We start from the raw sequence: 18,684 nt of genomic DNA on the forward strand, positions 1-18,684 counted from the left end.
GGGACACAGCCAAATCATATCACTACCCAAAGAAGACTATGTCAAGGCATTTAATAATCAGAACCCCAAAGGTCAAGGACAAACAAAGGATCATAAAAGCAGCAAGAGGAAAGAAACAAATAACATACAATGGAGCTGCAATACATGTGGCACCAAACTTTTCAGAGAAAACCTTACAGGCCAGGAGATCTGTAAGGTACAAGCAATCTACAGATTCAATAAAATTTCCATCAGTATACCAATGACATTCTTCACAGAAACAGAAAAAACAATCCTAAAATGTTTATAGAACCAATAAAACTCCAGAATAGCCAATGCTGTCCTAAGCAATAAGAACAAAACTAGAGGAATCACATTACCTGACCTCAAATTATATTACAGAGCTACAGTTACCAAAACAGCCTGGTAGTGGCATTAAAACAGACACATAGACCAATGGAACAAAATATAAAACCCAGAAACAAATCCACACAAATACAGTGAACTCATTGTTGACAAAAGTGCCAAGAACATACACTGGGAAAAAGACACTCTCTTCAATAAATGATGCTGGGAAAACTGAATATCCATATGCAGAAGAATGAAACTAGATTCACATATCTCTTGCCATATACAAAAATCAAATCAAAACGGATTAAATACCTAAATCTAAGACCTGAAACTATGAAACTACTGAAACAAAACATTGGAGAAACTCCAAAAGGCATCAATCTTGGCAAAGATTTCTTGAGTAATACCCCACAAGTACAAGCAACCAAAGCAAAAATAGGCAAATGAGATCACATCAAGTTAAAAAGCTCCTGTACAGCAAATGATGCAATCAACAAAGTGAAGAGACTACCCATAGAATAGGAGAAAATATTTGCAAACTACCCATCTGACAAGGGATTAATAACCAGACAATATAAGAAGCTCAAACAACTCTATAGGAAAATAATCTAATAATCTGATTTTTTTAAATAGGCAAAAGAGTTGAATAGACATTCTCAAAAGAAGACACAAAAATGGAAAACGTACATGAAAAGGTGTTTGACATCATTGACAATCAGAGAAATACAAATCAAAACTACAATGAGATATTATCTCATTCCAGTTAAAATGGCTTTTATACAAAAGACAGGCAGTAACAAATGCTGACGAGGGTGTGGAAAAAAGAGAGTCTCCTACACTGTTGGTGAGATTGTAAATTATTAATATTCAGCCACTATAAAGAAGAGTTTGGAAGTTCCTCAAAAAAACAAAAATATAGCTACCATGTAATCCAGCAATCCAACTGCTGGGTATACCCAAAAGAAAGAAAATCCATATACCAAAGAGATGTCTGCACTCCCATGTTTATTGCAGCACTCTTCACAATAGCCATTATTTGGAAGCAATCTAAGTGTCCATCAACAGATGAATGGATAAAGAAAATGTGGTACCAAAACAAGGATGCCCTCTCTCACCACTCCTATTCAACATAGTATTGGATTCCTGGCCAAAACAATCAGGCAAAAGAAACAAAGGGCATCGAAATAGGAAGAGAGGACGTGAAACTGTCCCTGTTTGCAGATGACATGATTCTGTGTCTAGAAAATCCATAGTCTCAGGCCAAAAGCTCCTTTAGCTGATAAACAACTTCAGCAAAGTTTCAGGATACAAAAATCAATGGACAAAAATCACTAGCATTTCTATACACCAACAACAGTGAAGCCAAGAGCCACATTAGGAATACAATGCCATTCACAATTGCCACAAAAAGAATAAAATACCTAGGAATATAGCTAACCAGTGAGGTGAAAGATCTCTACAATCAGAACTCCAAACACTGCTCAAAGAAATCTGAGATGATACAAACAAATAGAAAAACATTCCATGCTCATGGATAGGAAGAATCAATATTGTTTAAATGGCCATATTGCCCATTTACAGATTCAATGCTATTCCTATCAAACCACCAATGATATTCTTCACAGAACTAGAAAAAATTTTTCTTTTTTTTTTTTTTTTGAGACAGAGTCTTGCTCTGTCACCCAGTCTAGAGTACGATGGCATGATCTCAGCTCATTGCAACCTCCACCTCCCGGGTTTAAGCGATTCTCCTGCCTCAGTCTCCCGAGTAGCTGGGATTACAGGTGCCCACCACTGCACCCAGCTAATTTTTGTGTTTTTAGTAGAGACTAAAAATCTCTACTAAAAGAGGGTTTCGCCATGTTGGCCAGACTGGTTTTGAACTCCTGACCTCAGGTGATCTGCCCACCCCGGCCTCCCAAAGTGCTGGGATTACAGGCATGAGCCACCACACCTGGCCAAAAAAACTATTTTAAAATTCATCTGGGAAAAAAAAAAAAAAAAAAAAAAAAAAAAGCTCTAATAGCCCAGGCAATCCTAAGCAAAGAGAACAAAGCTGGAGGCATCATGTTACATGACTTCAAACTATACTACAGGACTACAGTAATCAAAATAGCACGGTGCTCATACAAAAACAGACACATAGACCAATGGAACAAAATATGGGACCCAGAAATAAGCTCATACACCTACAACCATCTGATCTTCAACAAAGCTGACAAAAACAAGCAATGGGGAAAGGACTCCCTATTCAATAAATGGTGCTGGGATATCTGGCTAGCCATAGACAAAAGATTGAAACTGGACCCCTTTCTTATACCATATACAAAAATCAATGCAAGATGGATTAAAGACTTAAATGTAAAACTTGAAACTATAAAAATCCTAGAAGACAACCCAGGCAATGCCATTCTGGACATAGGAATAAGCAAAGATTCATAATAAAGATGCCAAAAGCAATTGCAACAAAAGCAAAAATTGACGGATGGGATCTAATTAAACTTGAGAGCTTCTGCAGTGCAAAAGAAACTATCAACAGAGTAAACAGACAACCTACAGAATGGGAGAAAATATTTGCAAATTATGCATCTGACAAAGGTCTAGTATTCAGCATCTCTAAGCAACTTAAACAAATGCACAAGAAAAAACAACCCCGTCAATAGGTGGGCAAAGGATATAAACTGATACTTTTCAAAAGAAGACATACATGTGGCCAACATGTATATGAGAAAAGCTCAATATCACTGATCATTAGAGAAATGCAAATCAAAGCCACAATGAGATACCATTTCACACCAGTCAGAATGGCTGTTATTAAAACGTCAAGCCAGGCACAGTGGCTTATTTCTGTAATCCTAGCACTTTGGGAGGCTGAAGTGGGCAGATCGCTTGAGTCCAGGAGTTAGAGACAAGCCTGGGCAATATGGCAGAACCCCACCTCTACAAAAAGTACCAAAATTACCTGGATATGGTGGCACACACCTATAGTCCCATCTACTAAGGAGGCTGAGGTGGGAGGATCGCTTGAGCCCAGGAGGTCAAAGCTGCAATGAGCTGTGAGCGTGCCTCTGTAGTCCATCCAGGGTGACAGAGTGAGACCCAGTCTCAAATAAAAAGAAGTCAAAAAATAACAGGCGTTGGCAAGGTTGCAGAGAAAAGGGAACGCTTATACACTGTTGGAGGTAGTGTAAATTAGTTCAGCCATTCTGGAAAGCAGTGTGGCAATTCCTCAAAGAGCTAAAAAGAGAACTACCATTTTACCCAACAATCCCATAACTGGGTATATACCCAAAGGAATATAAATCATCTACCATAAAGACAAATACAAGCCAGGTGCAGTGGACACCTGTAATGCTAGCACTTTGGGATGCCGAGGCAGGTGGATCACTTGAGGTCAGAAGTTCGAGACCAGCCTGGCCAACATGATGAAACCCTGTCTCTACTAAAAAAAATACATAAATTAGCTGGAAATCACTTGAACCTGGGAGGCAGAGGTTACAATGAACCGAGATCACATCACTACACTCTAGCCTGGGCAACAGAGCAGGACTCCATCTAAATATATATACACACACACACACACACACACACACATATATATGCATGTGAATGTTCATTGCAGCATTATGCACTATAGTAAAGACACAGAATCAACCTAAATGCCCATCAGTGACAGATTGGATAAATAAAATGTAGTACATATACACCATGGAATACTATGCAGCCATAAAAATGAACAAGATCAGGTCTTCTGGGAACATGGATGGAGCTGAAGGCCATTATTCTTGGCAAACTAACGCAGGAACGGAAAACCAAATACCACATGTTCTCACTCATAAGTGGGAGGTAAATGATGAGAACTCATAGACACAAAGAGGGGAACAACAGACACTGGGGCCTACCTAAGATTGGAGGGTAAGAGGAGGAAGAAGATTAGGAAAAATAACTATTTGGTGCTAGGGTGACAAAATAATCTGTATGACAAACCCCTGTGACACAAGTTTACCTATATAACAAACCTGTACATATACCCCTGAACATAAAATAAAAAAATTTTTTAATGTGGCACTTACACGCAATGGAGTACTATTCAGCCATAAAAAAGAATGAGATCCTGTTATTTGCAACCACAAGGATGGAACCAAAAGTCATTATGGTAAGTGAAATAAGCCAACGACAGAAATACAAACATCACATGTTTTCACTTATTTGTGGGATCCAAAACTAAAAACAATTGAACTCATGGACACAGAGAGTAGAAAGATGGTTACCACAGGCTGGAAAGGATAGTGGGATACAGGTATGTTTATGTGTACAACAAAATAGAAACAATGAATAAAATCTGGCATTTGCTAGCACGACAGGGTGACTATAGTCAAAATAACTTAATTGTAAATTTTAAAATAACAAAGAGTGCAATTGGATTGCTTGTAACACAAACAATAAATGCTTGAAGAGACGGATACCCTATTTTCCATGATGTGATTATTTCACATTGCATGCATGCATCAAAACATTTCACATACCCCATAAATATATATACTTACTATATGCACAGAAAAATTAAAAATATAGATAGATAGCTGTTTGTCTTATTGTATTTACATTCCTTTTAAAAGTCATATTTCTATATATAAAGAATACACAATACAGAGTACAAAATTTAAATGTGCAAGAGTTAGATTGTGCAGAAGACAGAAATATAATGAAAAACATTGTTAGATTTTCTCACACATATTATTTAACTTATCCTACTATTAATTACTACTAATGGCCACGGTTTAGTCCTAGTGTTGTTTAAATAGCACTTATGTAACAGAAAATAATACATAAAAACATAATTTCAAGCGAACACATTGTTAAGTAATGATACATATGGACAATTATTTATAATATATTATGGGTTTTCTTCATCTACAACATCTAGGTCCTGGGTTGGCTCTCTGAAAGTTGGTCACCCAAAGACTGTAGTACCATTCTAGTGGGAGGAAAAATATACAAACAAGATACTATTTGTAAATTGCACAGAATAGAAACTGATAAACAATGGTGCCTTCTGTGAAAGTGACATCAGTGGCCGGAACAGGTGAGAGAGGCTTTCTTTTACTAGAGTATTTTAAGGTAGTCTTAAATGTTGTACCCTGCAAATATACCACGTATTTTTATTTTATTTTATTTCTTTTTTTGAGACGGAGTCTCTCTGTCGCCCAGGCTGGAGTGCAGTGGCACCATCTCGACTCACTGCAACCTCCACCTCCTGGGTTCCAGCTATTCTCCTGCCTCAGCCTCCTGAGTAGCTGGGACTATAGGCTTGTGCCGCCACGCCCGGCTAAATTTTGTATTTTTAGTAGAGACAGGATTTCACCACGTTAGCCAGGCCGATCTCAAACTCCTGACGTTAAGTGATCCGCCTGCCTCGGCCTCCCAAAGCGCTGGTATTACAGGCGTGAGCCACCGTGCCTGGCCTCCACCTATTTTTAAATGTACCTTGCAAATATTCAAAAGCAAGCGACTGTTCTGCACAGGGGTTGGCAACAGTGAGAGTGGGGAAAGGCACTAGCTCAGCGTGGGGGCACGTGCTCTCACTCGAAACAATGTATTCAGAACACACGGTTCTTGGGAGTTCCGGCCCAAACTTCAAGCTGGCGGCGAGGTGGATGGCTGATTCTGTTGAGTCTGATGAGGTGAGCTGCTCCGCAAAACTGAAGGGCCCACTGAGCCTGGGAAATTAGTGTGTACTTGTGTATGTGTTTGTGAGGAGAGCCGCTGGAGGGTTTTAAGGAAAACAGTGATTGGATTTATGACCAAAAGGTCCGTCTAGCTGTGTAAGGAATGTCGGGGGACACTATTTGGGGAGCATATTTCTGTAATCTTGGTGAGTACGGATGTTGGCTTGGACTCGTTAGCATAGTAGTACTGGATGGAGATGTGGAGACATGGATAGAACTTTGGGAGGTCACCCGGACAAGACTTGTTGCTAGATTGAATGTGGATTGTGAGGGAAAGCACCAACATGGCTGCCTGCTCCGTTTCTGGCCTGGGTGAGTTCCTGTTCCGGAGATGGAGAATCCTAGGGCGTTGGTTTATGTGGAGGGTAAGAATGAGTTATCTGCGACATTTTAAGCCAGAGATAGTTAACTGATGCACTTTTTTTTAAAGTCACTGGGGCTAGATGGTCGGTTCTCATGAGAGTCATTCGGGCAGTTCTGTGGGGAGGGGCGGGGAAGGGTGTAACTGGGAGGCAAGGAAGGGTCCTGTGTTGGCCTCAGCGGGGTGACAGGAAGCTGCTCGGTGCCGAGAGTGGCTACAGGGTCTCTAACGGGCAGAGTGAAGGCTTTAGTTTTTCATCAGTGTGAAATGGGCAGCCACGGTAGGGCTTTGAGTGTGCCAAGGGCTAATGAAAATCCTGTGTGGACAGCAAGCTATTGGGTAGGATTGCCAGATTTAGCTAATAAAAATCCGGGACACCTGGTTAAATATGAACATCAAAACAATTATTTCGTAGCATAAGTATGGCCTGTGCAAATCTGGGATATACTTATACTAAAAATGTATTCGTTGTTGATGTGACATTCAAATGTAACTAGTCCAACTGTGTTGGACCAAGCAGCCCTAACACTGACTGGGTCTGGAATTTCGGGAAGCCGAAAGGGGCCAAGGTGGTAGCCATGGAGGTGTGAGGAGGGATCCCCGCAAAGGTGAGGTTGGCCCATTTGGTGCCCTTTGCCGGAGAACAACTCTGGGGAGTCGAGCTTCTCGGCTCCTCTACTTCTTTCAGCCCCCAGCAGGCTCCACGGGGAAGGATTACCTGCCTCTTCCAATCCTGAGCTCCGGCGCCCGAGCGCCTCTCTTCCCCTGGCCAGGGCCTTGCTGAAACTCCCGCCCCCGGCGGCTGGCACGTAACCCCGCCTTCCACTTCCCTCCTCCCGCTCCCCGCAGGGGTGGAGCCTGAGCGAGGAGCCCGCGAGCTCCTCTGTCTCTCCTCTCTCCTCGGATGACGAGTGGCTGGATAACATGGAGTCGGGCAAGATGGCGCCTCCCAAGAACGCTCCGAGAGATGCCTTGGTAAGTGGGAAGGATGAGCGGCGGAGCGCGAAGCCAGGTGCAGCCAGGGACCTGCGAGGCAGGGCCACGCTGAGGGCCTGAGGGTGGGCTCGCACGCTCGTTTCAGTCTGGTCAGGGTCGTCAGGAGGTGAGGGTGATGGGGATGCGCCCTGGCCCCCGGGCCCCTATCTCGCCGCTCGGGCCAAGCTCTGCCAGAGGGTCGTGGTCCAGCGGAGCTTGCGGAACGGCTGCCCAGCTTTGTGTCCTGGGCTTCGGGCCCCTGCCGCCCCCTCGTCTCTACCTGTCTGCCAGCCCTGACTCTGCGTCCAGGGTTCTGATGCTAGCTTATCCCGCCGCCACAGCCAAAAATGACAACCAGCTGGAGCTATCCCTGCCTCTGCTGGGGAAGCCAACTTGTCTTCTCTTTGCCCCTCACCCCGCCCCCAACCCCGCCAAAAAATAAAAATAAACGTTTTCTGCAAAAGCATACTATGCGATTTGGTGTGATCACTGACTCACTTGGGAGGGCAAGGGTGAGTAGGACTTTGGAGCCCAAAGAAGGGGAACCTTGTATCATAAATATAAATACTACCCTTCTGTCCAGCCTTGATTTCCAGTACCAAATTCTGCATCTGGCGTTTTTATTTGAATCCACAGGTGATGGCACAGATCCTGAAGGATATGGGAATCACAGAATATGAACCAAGGGTTATAAATCAAATGTTGGAATTTGCTTTCCGTAAGTTAATGAAACACCAAAAACTTGCCTAACTTGTGAACTAGAAAAGATATTTTTATTGTAAGGACATTTTCTTTTCTTTTCTTTTCTTTTTTGAGACAGGGACTCGCTGTTGCCCAGGCTGGAGGGCAGTGGCGGGATCTCGGGTCACTGCAGCCTCCGGCTCCTGGGTTCAAGCGATTCTCATGCCTCAACCTCCTGAGCTGGGACTACAGGCACTTGCCACCATGCCCGGCTAAGTTTTGTATTTTTTGTAGAAAGGGAGTTTCGCCATATTGCCCAGGCAGGCCTTGAACTACTGACTCAAGTGATCCGCCCATCGTGGCCTCCCAAAGTGCTGGGATTACAGGCGTAAGCCACCGCGCCCAGCCTTGTAAGAACATTTTAAACCAAATTATGTTAACAGTATCGTAGAATTCAGCCTACAGAACTAAAAAGGAGTTCATGCTAGGGGACAGTAGTATTCATACGGTGATATCTGTTTAAAACTGATCATATAGACAGGACAATTACCTATTAAAATCAGCATTTAGGCTGGGCACAGTAGCTTACACCTGTAATCTCGGCACTTCGGGAGGCTGAGGCCGGAGGCCAGGAGTTTGAGTTATGCCTGGGCAACATAGTGAGACCCTGTCTCTACAAAAAAACACAAAATTTATAAACTGTCTACAAATTAGTGGAAACTTTTTTTAAGTAGCCATAAATATTAAGCTGTCTTCATATGTTTAAGAAAAGATTGTTTTGTTCTTAAAGGTTATGTGACTACAATTCTGGATGATGCAAAAATTTATTCGAGCCATGCTAAGAAACCTAACGTTGATGCAGATGATGTGAGACTGGCAATCCAGTGTCGTGCTGACCAATCTTTTACCTCTCCTCCCCCAAGAGATGTGAGCAAACTTGGATTTGAAGTTATTTTTACTTAAAATTTTTTAAACTGTAGTTCTAATAAGGATTTTTTTTTTAAGTTTTTACTGGATATCGCAAGGCAGAAAAATCAAACCCCTTTGCCACTGATTAAGCCATATGCAGGACCTAGACTGCCACCTGATAGATACTGCTTAACAGCTCCAAACTATAGGCTGAAGTCCTTAATTAAAAAGGTAAGAAATTTTAGCCAACTTTTCTTTTTTTAAAAGGTGGAATATGATAGGGGACTTTGTGAAAAGCAAATTCCTGTAGCTAGTATAATAGATTAAAAGTTAAGATAACTTACTAGAATTTTTTTAATTTAAAAAATTTTTTGAGCTAGATGGAACTTTAGTGCTCATCTAACTCAACAGTCATTGTTCACATCAGGAAGCGGGGCCTGAACTCATTTGTGAAGTTGGTAGCAAAGCTAGGACTGATTCCAAGCCTCATAACTCCCAATCTTTCCACTATATCATAGTTTTTTAGTGAGGCCTAATAATAGAGGGAATGATACCATCAGGAATTGGGCCAGCTTTCTGAAATACGACCTAAAGCCCTCCCACCACTGAAAAAGTTCTCCCTATAATAGGCTGCCTTTGTTTTCTGAAGTTCTACTAGAAGAGTTTTATTCTTTTTTGGGTTAAGAAATTGACTAGTTAAGATTACAAATCACAAAGTAGTTAGCTGTTATCCCCATTCAAATAAGACTCTATCTTAAACTTTAATACTGCATAAGATTATATATGTATTCATATCTATTTTTATATAAAGACATGTATATGTTTATGCAAACCCCAGATTAAATGTTGGATTTAGAACACTGAGAGAACAAAAACAGGACTTTCTTGCCATGGATAATCCATAATCATTTACATCAGCAATCCTAATTTCATTCCTGGTAAATTTAGGTGTCATATCTTAACATTAATTTGCTTTTTAAATCCCCTAGGGACCTAATCAAGGGAGACTAGTTCCACGATTAAGTGTTGGTGCTGTTAGTAGCAAACCTACTACTCCTACTATAGGTAAGTGAGAGGAGACAATGGCATTTCTGGCTGGTAAAGCAGTGCCTCAGCACTTGGTTTTGAACTATAATGCAAGTCAAAAAGTGAATCAGAAATTCTTGTGTATGTGTTACTATTAATAATTTTACTCATCCTCTAATAAAACTATAAACATACATGTTACTGGCTTTCAAAATGAGAAAGCCACAAGGAACGTCTGATCTCAAATGAGTATAAAATTGGACATTGCCCCCATTGTTGGTGGTATAAACTCTGATACCAAAAGCAGTTTACTCTTAGCTGTGTACTTTATGCCTTCTATAAGGTGCCACAGACACTTATGGCAGTAGACTACCTATTAGAAATTTAAATTTCCAAATAAATTGATAAGAGAATACAGTAGAAGATTAAGATGTACAAAAATCTTAAGGATCTCAAAGAAAAAAATTGTTTTTAATTCTAACCACCACGCCAGCCCTAAAGATGCAAGTTTTAAACTTTAAAAAAAATTAAAATGAGTTGGCCAGGTGCAGTGGCTCATGCCTGTAATCCTAGCACTTTGGGAGGCCGAGGCGGGCCTATCACTTGAGGTCAGGAGTTCAAGACCAGCCTGGCCAACATGGTGAAACCCCGTCTCTACTGAAAATATAAACATTAGCCGGGCATGGTGATGGGTGCCCGTAATCCCAGCTACTCAGGAGGCTGAGGCACGAGAATCACTTGAACCCAAGAGGCGGAGGTTACAGTGAGCCGAGGTCATGCCACTGCACTCCAGCTTGGGCGACAGAGTAAGACTCTGTCTCAAAAAAAAAAAAAAAAATTAAAATGATTTATATAGACCTTAAGACCTGAGTATTTACTCTGTTCAATTTGGGGAGGCTCCATCTACAGTCTAATGTGTTCAGTTTTAAAGCCTGAACTCCATACCTGCTTAAATGTATTAATAATCCTTAGGCCAAGAAAACATTCACCTACTGTGAATTTTCTTTTTTCTTTATAAAATAAAATACTTACATTGCTTCATTACGCTTCACCAAATTCTTTGGACTGATCCTTAATACATGGGAAAACTTACTTAGGGATGGAGATATTTTAGAGGAAGGTCTTACCTTCTGTGTTTGGGAGAGAAAGCAGTAAAACCTGGATTTCTCGGTACTTTTGAGCTTTCTTCCCTTAGACTTTCTTCACCTTTTTCTCTAGAAATGATCATTGTAGTGTCCTCAGCAACTCTATCTCTGGGTAGGCTGCTGGTTCCCAGGGGGAAGGCATGTATTGGATAGCCTGCATCCCCAAACGAATAATTGGAAATGGCTACATTTCCATAAATGTATTTTTTGAGAGAGCAATGATGTCAGTATGTATAGTAAGTCTTCGAGTCTTGCAAAATACATTTATTAAGCAAACATTTGTTGAGTAGCTATTAGGAGCAAGGTAAAAGAGCCGTGTGCTCACAAGGATGAAAAATGTTAGCCAAGCTTGTAATCTAGTCAGTGAGATAAGATAATAATAATGACTCCTATGACATTAAGGGAACTTCAGAGGCAGAATATAAGACGTTTAACTGAGAAAATTAAGGAAAGTTTTATAAAACACGGTAGTATTTGAGTTGTACCTTGGAATAATGGGTAGAATTTAGATGATTAGGGGTTTAGACTAGGTTATCTCCAAGATATTTTTCTGCTTAAGAAGTATCTGAACACAGAAAGGGAATAAATTTTCTGGGCCCACCTGGAGACCTCAAGGGGTATATTTGATCTCTGCTTTAGTTTCATGGGCATAGATGACATCTTCTGATTCTCAGCAAGCGACCAAGATGAAAAGTGCTAACTAAGGTAATAAATAGAAAACCTGGGTCTTTATTCTGGTAGGTTAAACTCTCATCTTTATGTCTTCATCCAGCTAAACCTCAGTGCTTACTATGTACCAGATGCTGTTTGAAGAGTTTTACAGGGATTAGTTTTACTTAATTTTCACAAGAATTATATGAAATAGGTGATATTATCTCCCATTTTACAGAGGAGAAAACTGAGGCACAAAAATTTAAATAACTTGCCCAGGGACACTCAGCTAGTAGGTGAGAGCCTGAATTCAAACTCAAAGCAGGTAGGCTACAGAGCCTACATTCTTTAACACTATTCTAAACTGAATTTTGTAACATCTAAGCAAGCTTGTAAATTTTTTAAGGTTCTTTTGCTCTTATTTTTAATGACTTTTTCCTCACCTTTTATTAGTTTCCTTTGCTTTGAAGATAGTTTGCGGTGAGTGTAGAATATAAATCTGTATAAATCACCTAACAAACATGGTCTGTTTATTGTAACTACAGCAACCCCACAAACAGTATCTGTCCCAAATAAAGTTGCAACTCCAATGTCAGTGACAAGCCAAAGATTTACGGTGCAGATTCCACCTTCTCAGTCCACACCTGTCAAACCAGGTAATGTGATCGGGGGTAGGGAACAGAATTTGTAATTTGTAATAATTTGAAATTGTAGAACCATTTGTGTTCCTATAGCAAGAGGTAAATTGTTTTAATATCCCAACAGGAAGGTGGCAGTAATGCTGCAAGTCAGGGTTCTTCAGAGGGACCTATGAGCCCTCTAAAATTCTGTGAAATTTTAGAGTCTCCCCCCTTATCCTTGAGGGATTATGTTCCAAGACCCCCAGTTAAATTTACAACCTTTAAAGTTCAATTTATAAACTTTCTAAATTATGAGGTTTAATTTATAAATTAGGCACAGCAAGAAATTAACAATAATAAAAAAAGAACAATTACAACAACATACTGTAAAAAATATATGTGAATGTGATCTCTCTCGAAGTATCTTACTGTACTGTACTCATCTATTTTTGGATCGCAGTTGAACACAAGTAGCTGAAACTGCGGATAAGGGGGGACTACTATATATGTAATGTTTTGGGGAGGAGGAAAAGAGTAGTCAGTGTGTTCATCAGATTTTCAAAGAACACCATGAACTAAACAGGATCCACAAATCTAAGGCATCTTCAAGGAAAAGCAGTTAAGGTAAAAGCTCAAGAAAGCGACAAAACTTAGTGATGAATATGTGTATGCAATCCAGAATATAAATGTAAATTCAAATGAAACTGTATCATTCAAATGAAACTGTATCTTTAGTTCATAGGATACGCGCACACACACACACACACACACACACACACACACACACACACAGACACACGCGGCTGGAATAAGTAGAATTCTGTCATAGCACAGTTTACTAATAAGTATGTTTAGATTTCACATCTTCTGAAACCTAACTGCACGCAATAAGCAACTTATGTAAAATACTGACCTATTAGGGAAGTGATTCCTGACCTTGAACATAGGCCTTTATTTAGTATGTTGCATGATGAGTCCAGTGCAGTTTCCCATGACTAAATTGAAATTCTAGGTTGTTAAAATACAACAGAACTTCTTCAACCTTGTACTAGATATGTTTGATTTAATCTTTATCTATACATAGATCAGAACATCACATTATATGCCATAAATATGCACAATTATTGGCAGGGTGCGATGGCTCACACCTGTAATCCCAGCACTTTGGGAGACTGAGGCAGGAGGATCACTTCAGGCCAGGAGTTTGAGACCAGCCTGGCCAACATGGTGAAACCCTGTCTCTACTGAAAATACAAAAATTAGCCAGGTATGATGGCACATGCCTATAATCCCAGCTACTTGGGAACCTGGGGCATGAGAATCACTTGAACTCAGGAGGCAGAGGTTGCAGTGAGCCAAGATCATGCCAGCTTGGATGACAGAGCGAAATACTGTCTCAAAAAAAAATTAATAATTTAACAATAAATAAACATACAATTATTATTTGCTAATTAAAAATAAAGATTTTTTAAAATTTAATTCAACTCATTGCAGTGTAAGTACCTGTGTTTCTTCTTCTATGATATAGTTGCACTTCATGCTACTGAAATTGGTATTAGAATTACATTCAGCTTTGTTGTATACTTTTTACCATGTTTTGGATTCTGGGTAATTCATAGCTTGGTTTTGGGGGGGGCTTTCTTCTCTGTTTACAGTTCCTGCAACAACTGCAGTTCAAAATGTTCTGATTAATCCTTCAATGATTGGGCCCAAAAATATTCTTATTACCACCAACATGGTTTCGTCACAGAACACGGCCAATGAAGCAAACCCGCTGAAGAGAAAACATGAAGAAGATGATGACAATGATATTATGTAAGGAATATAGTCTAGTCTAGATGCATTTCAAAAGGAAAGTTGGTTTTGAACTCAGTATACTGAACTAGAATATTCTAGATCTTCTCGTTTTACCTTAAGACTGAAACGTAGCTGCAGTATTTTTCATCAGTTAAAACTGTTAGATCTCTTTAGTAAACATACAAATGTGTTTATCATTAGGCTTCAATTACAAACAGTTAAGTATTTGTTTCTTAATAGTTTCATTAATGTTGAGTCCTAGTATGGCAGTTCTGTTTTTGAGACACTTTTCTGCCTTCTATCACTGATAGCAGCACCTAAGTTTCAGGTTCTACAGCCTGGTCAGCAGATTTATCTTTAACAGCATAATTTCTGATCTACATTTAAATACTACTTTATTTTATAAGGTAATATAGTTACTGTCACTAGCTTATTTTTTTTTACCAAATCTCTCAATTTAGGAAACATTTTTTGGAAAGGGTGGATTTAGAGGAGAGATTCTAAATCCATTTTGAATGTATCTGTTTCTTTGCCTTCCTTAACTCCCAAACTCAACTCCTTTTCTGGATCCCATTCATTTTCTGCACTTCCCCCATAGGCTTGTTTCTCTCCATTGCTGTTAAATGTAAAAGGCCATACCTGGAATTTTAAAAATATCATTCCTGGTAATACAACTCAGTGTCATTTTCCTATTTTTAAAACATGCTCTACATGCCTAATGTTTTGTGATTCACTTTAACCTGATGGTTTGCATTTGCTGGTTTTCACTCTTAATATCAGAGCAGTTGGGTTTTACACCTTAGTTTTTATGCCTGTTAAGCTTTACTGTGCTTGACAGGTAGTTTTGGGTTACATTCAGTTTTAGTCTTGTATTCCAAGTTGATAAGTACATGTTTCACATTTCTAAATTTAACAAGAGATGCTGTAGCTTAAAACATGTTTTGATAAGTAATTACACTGGACCTAGGCAAAAACCACTGAAGAACAAGTGTTCCTTTTTACCACGTACATATTATGTTTTGATCACTGCTGCTTGAGCCCCCCATTGGTATAATTCAGATCATTTTTTTAGCTTGTTGACATGAGGATGTCACATGTAAGACGGGATCAAACCTGAAAGTAAGACACTGATGGTTCTCCATCCTCCATAAGGCCCACAAGGAAAACAAATTAGTGTGATGTGACTTGCATTTATGTGCACTCTGCATAGGTTTCCCAATAATACTGTAATGTTGCTGAACACTTTACCCTGTTTTCCATTTACACAGATATTAAAGTCATATTGGGAAAGATGGCAAAGCTTTTGCAAATATAAACACACCTGTTTTGTTTTTCTTAAGTTCAATGTACTTTTGTAGAATTTTGTAAAATAAATGTGTTCGTATCATAATTTAGAATTTATAGCCAAGGATCCTCAAAACAGAAGTTTCATCTTAGGATAATGCTTGATATATCTAAGAAAAAGTCCAGTAACAGAGAAGAAATGTCTCATCAGTTTTAGTGTTTTCGATATTAGGGAAAAGTAATATAAAAACAGGTAAAATGTATAAAAACAGACCTGATCAACATCATAGGAGATAAATATTCATTATATAGCATAGGATATTATTACTTGAATGTTCTCAGGGAGGCAGCAAGTCAGGAGGCCTAGGTTCTAGTCCTAGTTCCATCATTTACCAACTGTGTGACCTTACTTCACCTCTTAGCCTTGTTCTCCTCACTAGTAGTAGGAAAGTAACACCTACCCTGCCTACCTCACAGGGCTGTTGTGAGGGTTCAATTGGTATTTGTGAAAATTCTTTCAAAATTGTAAAATACTATATAAGAAATTATTGTATTTGTTCCAAGGTTATTAATAAAAATTTGAGCTTATCAATCAGTGCTCTTTCATTTTTTACTTAAAGGATTCAAGGGAGATAACAAAACCCAGTAATTCTCTTGGCCAAAAGCCATTAAGACTTGTTTAACAGTTAATTATGTATCAGAAAATCACTTGCTTTCATCTGGAATCAGCATGTGACACATCATAGTGAAGCAAATTGAAAATGAGTAAAAGAATATGCGTTTAAATCTGTTGTCCTTCAGCTTCTAGGTGGAATTTTTAAAAAATATGTGCTGATGGTAAATGGGGTGAGGACACTGTTACCTCTAGTTCTTCCTTTTATGGGTAGCAAACAAGTGTCTATAATCTAAGTATGAATATAGGAATATAGCCAGCATGGGGCAGGGGGAGAATGAAAGATATGATGCACACTATGGTCTCAGGGATCCAAAGTGACAGGGAATACTCAAGAGGCAGGAAAGAAAACACTAATCAGAACTACAGAAGAGCAGGTATGCCACCATTTACATTTTAATATATTTATATACAGATATACACACATGGTATGCTCTTTATGCAGTCTCACTCTGTTGCCCAGGCTGGAGTGCAGTGGCCTATCTCAGCTCACTGCAATCTCCGCCTCCCGGGTTCACGCCATTCTCCTGCCTCAGCCTCCCGAGTAGGTGGGACTACAGGCGCCGACCATCACGCCCGGCTAATTTTTTGTATTTTTAGTAGAGACGGGGTTTCACCATGTTAGCCAGGATGGTCTCGATCTCCTGACCTCGTGACCCACCCACCTCGGCCTCCCAAAGTGTTGGGATTACAGGCGTAAGCCACCGCGCCCAGCCTCTTTATGTATATTAAGTAGCCTTAGATTGAAGGAAACTGGTCTTCCAGAGGTTGCTTCTGGGGAGGGAAACTGGTAGGTAGGGGAATGAGGAAGGTGTCTTCATTGTATACTCCTTTTTGATCATGTGTAAACCCCTGTGCTAGAGGGAAATTTTGGAAATGAAGAAGAAAACAGGAAAACACTGAGCTAAAGAACCAATTTGTTCACTTACGACATGGGGATTTTTTTTTTTTTTCTGCATATAAACACACACATATATACAGTCTAGGGTTAAAGGTGAATTTACAACTTAAAAGCATATACCTTTGCAATATTTTACCAATTCATAATTCCAAATTAGCATATCCTTATACTGTTTTGTGGGGTTTTTGTTATGAGGCAGTCTCGCTCTGTCACCCAAGCAAGAGTGCAGTAGTGTGATCTCGGCTTACTGCAACCTCCACCTCCCGGGTTCAAGTGATTCTCCTGCCTCGGCCTTCCCAATAGCTGGGACTACAGGCACCCGCCACCGCACCCGGCTAATTTTTGTATTTTTGGTAGAAACGGGTTTTCACCATGTTAGCCAGACTGGTCCCAAACTCCTGACCTCAGGTGATCTGCCCGCCTCAGCCTCCCAAAGTCCTGGGATTACAGGTATAAGACACCATGCCCCGCCCCTTATGCTGTTCTAGCTTATATGCACACAAATTATCTACTATCTTCTTTGGCTAGGTTAAAAATTCCTTTGGAACATAAATGCTGTCTTATATTCCCTCTATCACGTCTTTAAGCACATAACAGGAACTCAAATTTATTTGCCTGACAAGTTGTTTACGACTGGAGTTTCCCCCATTCATTCTTTAGGTTAACAACCCAAATAAATGGGGGGTACTTTTTAAGTACTTTCTACTGGAAACAAACTAGGAAACAGTCCAGTAGAAAGTACTTAAAAGGTACAGTCGGAGATTGTTGGATAGATAATGTTGGCAACTGTAGAGTCTAGGTGCTGGGTTTATGGGAGTTTATGCTTCTTTCAGTTCCATTTGAAATAATTTTGTAAATGTTGGAGGAAAGGTAATCAGTAGGAAAAAGAGTCAAAAAAATTGGACTAGAATTCCTGAGTACCCTTAGAGGTATGCAGAAACATAGCGCAATTTAAAATTAACTACAAATACGGGTACAGTACTAACTAAAATACAAATGAAGTAAGAAAAAACTTGAGCTTTCAAATTTGTTTTGTTCAGAGCAACCACTAAAATTTTCTTTTGCTATTCTATCACGGGTTAAACAAAATAGTCTAGAAGCATCGTGTCAGGGATAGAGTCTAGAAGCATCATGTCAGGGAGGGAGGCACATTGGAAAAGCATCAACCACTGGAACCAGACAAACCTGGACTTGAATCCCTGCTGTTACTCAGTAGCTCTGTGGTCCTGTCCAAAAGTTTAACTATTTCTTTGTCCCTAAAGGTGAAATACATATCTTGCCAGCACAGAATTTCTGGTCAGACATGGCTTTTTGAAGTCATGTTTACCTCTGCTCTCTCCCAAAACTCCATTAAAAGGACAGGAAAGAGATAGGAAGGTAAAATTATAAAGAGGATGAAAGAATCCGAATGGCCATTAGATTCTCAACAGTGACAATGAAACTGTGGCTTCGAGTCTCAAAAAGTGATACTCAAGCTAAAATTCTATATATAGCCAAACTAGGAATCAAGCATACGGGTCGAATAAAGACATTTTCAGACTTACAAAGTCTTAGAGATCTTGCCTCCCAGGCACCGTTTCTCAGAAAGCTAGTAGAGTCTTG

At 39.8% G+C, this 18,684-nt stretch overlaps 1 protein-coding gene across 1 annotated transcript; it reads left to right on the forward strand.

Moving 5' to 3' along the window:
- Positions 1 to 7,257: 7,257 nt before the first annotated feature.
- Positions 7,258 to 16,096, forward strand: TAF9B (TATA-box binding protein associated factor 9b). Its single transcript, XM_023202334.1, has 7 exons — positions 7,258 to 7,395; positions 8,032 to 8,113; positions 8,867 to 9,003; positions 9,082 to 9,216; positions 9,975 to 10,050; positions 12,353 to 12,463; positions 14,083 to 16,096. The coding sequence occupies exons 1-7, from the start codon at positions 7,345 to 7,347 to the stop codon at positions 14,244 to 14,246; spliced, it is 756 nt and encodes a 251-aa protein (XP_023058102.1). The 5' UTR covers positions 7,258 to 7,344; the 3' UTR covers positions 14,247 to 16,096.
- Positions 16,097 to 18,684: the final 2,588 nt, after the last annotated feature.

The sequence above is a fragment of the Piliocolobus tephrosceles genome, chromosome 12 (assembly GCF_002776525.5).
Source record: "Piliocolobus tephrosceles isolate RC106 chromosome 12, ASM277652v3, whole genome shotgun sequence".
Classification (NCBI taxonomy): domain Eukaryota; kingdom Metazoa; phylum Chordata; class Mammalia; order Primates; family Cercopithecidae; genus Piliocolobus; species Piliocolobus tephrosceles.